Source organism: Neophocaena asiaeorientalis, unplaced genomic scaffold (assembly GCF_003031525.2).
Source record: "Neophocaena asiaeorientalis asiaeorientalis breed wild unplaced genomic scaffold, Neophocaena_asiaeorientalis_V1.1 scaffold217, whole genome shotgun sequence".
In the NCBI taxonomy this organism is placed as follows: Eukaryota; Metazoa; Chordata; class Mammalia; order Artiodactyla; family Phocoenidae; genus Neophocaena; species Neophocaena asiaeorientalis.
This window is the reverse complement of record NW_020172293.1, coordinates 8,943,690-8,949,011: the sequence shown is the minus strand read 5'-3', so window position 1 is coordinate 8,949,011 and position 5,322 is coordinate 8,943,690. Positions and strand designations below refer to the sequence as shown.

At 40.4% G+C, this 5,322-nt stretch overlaps 1 protein-coding gene across 1 annotated transcript in view; it reads left to right on the top strand.

Moving 5' to 3' along the window:
- The first annotated feature begins 303 nt into the window (after positions 1–303).
- Positions 304–5,322, top strand: part of PARD3 (par-3 family cell polarity regulator) — a 377,491-nt gene continuing 372,472 nt past the window's right edge. The window contains 1 exon segment of the mRNA XM_024766062.1: positions 304–478. Within this exon segment, the coding sequence (XP_024621830.1) occupies positions 382–478 (97 nt within the window). The 5' untranslated portion in view covers positions 304–381.

The following is a 5,322-nucleotide window of genomic DNA, read 5'->3' as shown; positions in this document are numbered from 1 at the left end:
AAAAAGATTGAAATCCACTCCATCCCCTTTCGCATTCTGTGATATAAAACCGTTTTATTTTTATTTTCACCCAGAGAATTTTGCATATGAAGTGTATGACTTAGAAATATAAAAATAAAGCATCAAAACTCAGGGCAAGACTATTTCTTTGAAGTTTCTTTTCCTAAAACATAACATTCCTGGGTGTGTACATATCCATATTTTTCCTCTGTAGATTTACATCAAAGGTGGTGTAAGTTTTTGGTTGTCATTTTAAATGCCTTTGTTTATAATTGCAAATTTACCTGTCATTTCTAGCTGGTAGCAGTGTTTGATGAGCAGGACCCGCATCACGGAGGTGATGGCACCAGTGCCAGCTCCACAGGCACCCAGAGTCCGGAGATGTTTGGCAGTGAGCTCGGCACCAACAGTGTTTCAGCCTTCCAGCCTTACCAAGCAACTAGTGAGATCGAGGTCACCCCTTCGGTCCTCCGTGCCAGTGAGTGCATATTTCGTCTTCAGTTACGGGGATGCCGACTGTGTTATCCAGCCATGCTCTTGTGAATGGAATTCATTGTCTGTTTATATCAAAAACTGATCAAGTTTAGAACCTGGGCGAGTGTCTTTTGCAAGAGAGGGAGGCAAGATTCTTTATGTTTTCATAGATTGGCCTTACTTTACTTTGGACTGGTAGACTTTTAATTGCTCACCAAAGGTAAATAAGGATAATAGTTAAACTTATACTACCTGCATTTTTCTTTCCATATGTTTTGTATGAACGCTAGAACAGAAATAATCAACATCCTTCCACTGAAACCAAACACAGTGTGTTGGATTGACCATCAAGTTGGTTATAACAGTTACCTGAACTTTATCTGGAGAGCAGGGGCTGAAGGGACCTCAAGGATTGTTATCTTCAGGGATCTGGAAGAGTTGCTATTAGGTGCCCTCTCAAGAAACGAAAAGATTGGTCTTAGTGAGTGTATAGTAGGAATCCTAGGATCCCTAGTGCCCAAGTTCCAGGACACTAGCTTGAAGAATTCTGCAGCCATTCCTGCCAAGCTTACAGTGAAGAGCTTCTGCTAAACATTCTATTTAGCATTTGTAATTGTATAATCTTATCATTGAGCAATTGTTAAGACTAAGAAGGCCTATTTCAAGAAATTTATAACTTAAAAGTCATTTATCTTTTAGGCACATCTATCTAGAAACATTTCAGTTTTTCATGTGGAAAATTTAGCCTTGTGTGATGTGGTCTTCAGTAGATCTTCACATAGAGATAGGTAATAATATATAAAATAATATATAGAATATAGTTAGATAATTTTTAGAATATATAATTTATTCTTATAAAATGCATCATTGTCCCCTAGAGAGAGAGAGAGAGAGAGAGAGAGAGAGAGAATGTATGTATGTATATATGTATGTGTATATATATATATGGGGAATAAGGAAAGAACGTCAGTTTAACAGTTAACAAATCTGACGATCTATCAGAAACCACAGGGAAAGTATGCCATATAGAGATGTAGAGGATTGAAAGGCACATTGCATGATGGGATATGTATGTGATGCCCAGGGGGTCGTGTATGGTTGCAGACCAATGTTAACCACTTTCTAAAATTGCTTTCTATCACCTGGACAAGAATAATCGTAGTGAGAGCTGGGCACAGTGGAAAATGTTTCCAAGGAAGCGTGGACAGAAACAGCCACTGTAAGGTGTTTTAGCCGGACCTTTCCTTGTATCCAGGAGACGTAGGTTGTGCACATACATGAACAAATACATTTTAAACTGATTTTGTGGAAGTAACATTTGATTACTACATGGATACACTACTTAAAAAATCTTATGTACGATTTACTTTGGGCAGTGTTTTTCAAAAGGTGAGGTGTATACCATGTATGGTATATGAAGTAATACGTAGGGGGTGTGCAGGTCATTTTCTTTTCTTTTATTGTATACTAGCTCATTAAGTCCATGCCTTAATGATTATCTGCTTGGCACAAGCTTGTGTTTAAGAAATGGATTGCCTAATTTTGATTTAAAGAAGATTTTAATGAAACAAGAGTACAAGGATTCATAGGTGCCTGATGTTTGGAAAACAGTGTCTTTATGTGAGTAATTACACCTTAATGTATATAATGAACTACAGAGCTTTTTGCTGTGTTACTGTTGTGGTTTTTTTATTCAGGTGTTTTACAAAGCAAGGTGTACCTTTAATTTAGCTACACCTTAAAAATGTGTTGGAGGAAAGGCCAGTCCTGTCTTTAGGTTAAGAAGAATTTGAATGGCTTGCTGCCCATTTATATCTTTTTTCTAAATTTATTTTTTACTTTTTGGCCACGCTGTGTGGCACGTGGGATCCTAGTTCCCCGACCAGGGCTCGAACCCAGGCCCCCTGCATTGGAAGTGTGGAGCCCTAACCACTGGACTGCCAGGGAAGTCCCCCATTTATATCTTTTGACTTCACTGACTCAACAAGATTTTTAAACCACCACCACCCATATTTGGCTGGCTCTGTGTGTTAAAATTTAAATGCTGTTTTCAACTCCAAGCATCTCTTTTACCTTGTTTTAATTGAGAAAAGGAAGTTATACTTGAAGCATATGTGTTGTCTTGCAGTCATCAGTGGGAAGATATGCAAATATTCAGAGCAAGAAGCTCTGAATTTTATTTCCTAACGTTATTTAGATTTTATGGCCTTGGCAGGCACTGGGTAAATGCGTGTTAAACATTTACTAAATACAAGGTTTGGTGACTATGTGAAAGTTACCCAATACCTATGAGTCATTTTCTACAGTATTAATACCATTCATTCGGAAATAAAACAACAGTAGGTCTGTGCTGGCCAGGCCTCGTGCGAGGTGATCCGAGTTCAGAGTTGAGTTAATATGGCCTAGTCCTTGCCATCAAGGAGTTTATGTTCTTCCTCTTTTTTTTTTTTTTTTTTTTTTTTGTGGTACGTGGGCCTCTTACTGCTGTGGCCTCTCCCGTTGCAGAGCACAGGCTCCGGACGTGCAGGCTCAGCGGCCATGGCTCACGGGCCCAGCCGCTCCGTGGCATGTGGGATCTTCCCGGACCGGGGCACGAACCCGTGTACCCTACATCGGCAGGCGGGCTCCCAACCATTCCGCCACCAGGGAAGCCCAAACCATGCTCTCTAAACCTCACGGTTCTGTGATAGATGTTTAACTGTATTTTTATTGTTCACAAATCCAGTTTTAGAGAGACCTACTGTGCCCAGGAGCACAATTTCTGGAGCAGATCATTGAGACCAAGTCTAGCATTTTTTTCCCCCCACTTGTGATTTTTTTATTTTTTAATTCTCAAAGGCTTTTTATAGAGATCAAACATTCTGGGGATAGCCTGGCTTTAGAATGATGGCAGGATTTCTTTTCATCCCAGAATACTGATTTAATATTTCCTTTGGAAGAGCCAGACTGAAGATTCGAGATTCCTTGGCAGGAAGAAGTCCTAGAAATAGAATTGCTGTAGAAATTTTGAGAAACAAAGTATCCGATTAGATTGTCTTTTAACCTTTCTGAGCTGTGTTAATTTTATAGTTAATTTTTATCCACGTCTGGCAAAATGTTGCTGAAAATGGTGCTCTTTAACTAATTGGTAAGATTTTACTAGCTCCCTAACTTTGAAAACTTACAGAGACATCAAGAACTGCTGTACAGGGCTTCCCTGGTGGCGCAGTGGTTGAGAGTCCGCCTGTGGATGCAGGGGACACGGGTTCGTGCCCTGGTCCGGGAGGATCCCGCATGCCGCGGAGCGGCTGGGCCCGTGAGCCATGGCCGCTGAGCCTGCGCGTCCGGAGCCTGTGCTCCGCAACGGGAGAGGCCACAACAGTGAGGGGCCCGTGTACCGTACAAAAAAAAAAGAACTGCTGTACAAGGCTTGTGTCAAAGTTAGGTGCCCCCGACCCCGCCGCCTCTTTCTCGAGCTCTAAATTTTTTTTCTTACTCAAGAATATACGGATTGGTTTTTTCTTGCTACGAGATCCAAGATCTTTGGTTTAGAGACCTATTCTCTTAACATTACCTGGTATTAGGATAATATTTTCCGGATTTTATTTAAACATATACTGAAAATAGAAATAATATTCCTATTGTATTTCCTTTTAACTTGTGAAGTGGAGCATGGCATACAAATGGCATTCTCAGTATTTCAAATAATTACCTTCTTACTGTGCAAGTTCTGTTCAGCATATAAAACCCATCCAGTTTTGTTGTAGATGCAATCTGATTATTACATGTTGACAAGGTCATATATCTATTAATTGGATTGGAGATGGGATACAAAATTGCTGTAATTATTGTAATTTTCTAGCTAATTGCAGGGTTGGTGGTGAATATTTTACTTCTGCAAAATGAAAAACAGTATTCCATCAGAAGTTGTTTTACGGGGTTTCAGACATTCTGTTTCATATCTTTGGTGCTTTTTGCCCACAAAGTATCTCTTTTGTATCTTTTTTGTGTATCGATCCACCTCTGAATGTCAGAGCGCTCATTGGCAGCTATCAGTGGAAGCAGCAAAGACAGAGAGCCTGGAGTACTCTCAGCTACCTCTTTGTTCTGGTTGCCACAGTACCTCTATTGTTTATTTATAAATTGGAGTACTCTCCTTTCAGACTTACAGTCAAGGTTGGATGGGTCAGATCCCATTGGAAGAGGACTCCTCTGATCTGCTCTTCTCTCTTGTCACCTGTGCACTCAGAAATACTCCATGAAATGAGCGTTCTTCACTACATTCAGACTGTTTATGTGTTCTTTTTTGGCATGAATAATTAAGTGAATTATTGGTCAGCCCATTTCACATTGTAATATGGGGCTTATGTTGCATGTTCTCTGTCTTTTGTATTTTTTGCTTTATTTAAGCTAAGCTAGCTTCTAAGAGCTGGAAGCCAAATTGACATTTTAAAAATAATGGTGTGTATACAAGGTGAGTGTGTTTGGAGGGTTGCAGGTGGGGGGGCCGGGCTACTGGGGGGGGGGTGTTGGAAGCTTGCTGCCGAGGATGGTGCGAGCAGACTGATGTTTATTCCCTGCTGGAGTATGAACTGGAGGCGCAGGTGACAATTGCCAGGCCTAATGAGCAATTTGGCAGATAAGACGGGCTGTCAGGCGACAGCAGTTCGGCAGCAGGCACGCTGTCTGCGGACCAAGATGCTTGTTCCAGAGATGGCATTTCAATACCATAAAGAAAGCCTTCTTTTTTGTTGATAGCTGGTATTGCAAAGATGTGTGTTTCATCCTTCAATTTTCCAGTGAAGTAACCAGCAATCAACATATGGTGATTTTGATTGCAAATTTTTTAAAATTTTTTTTTTTTTTTTT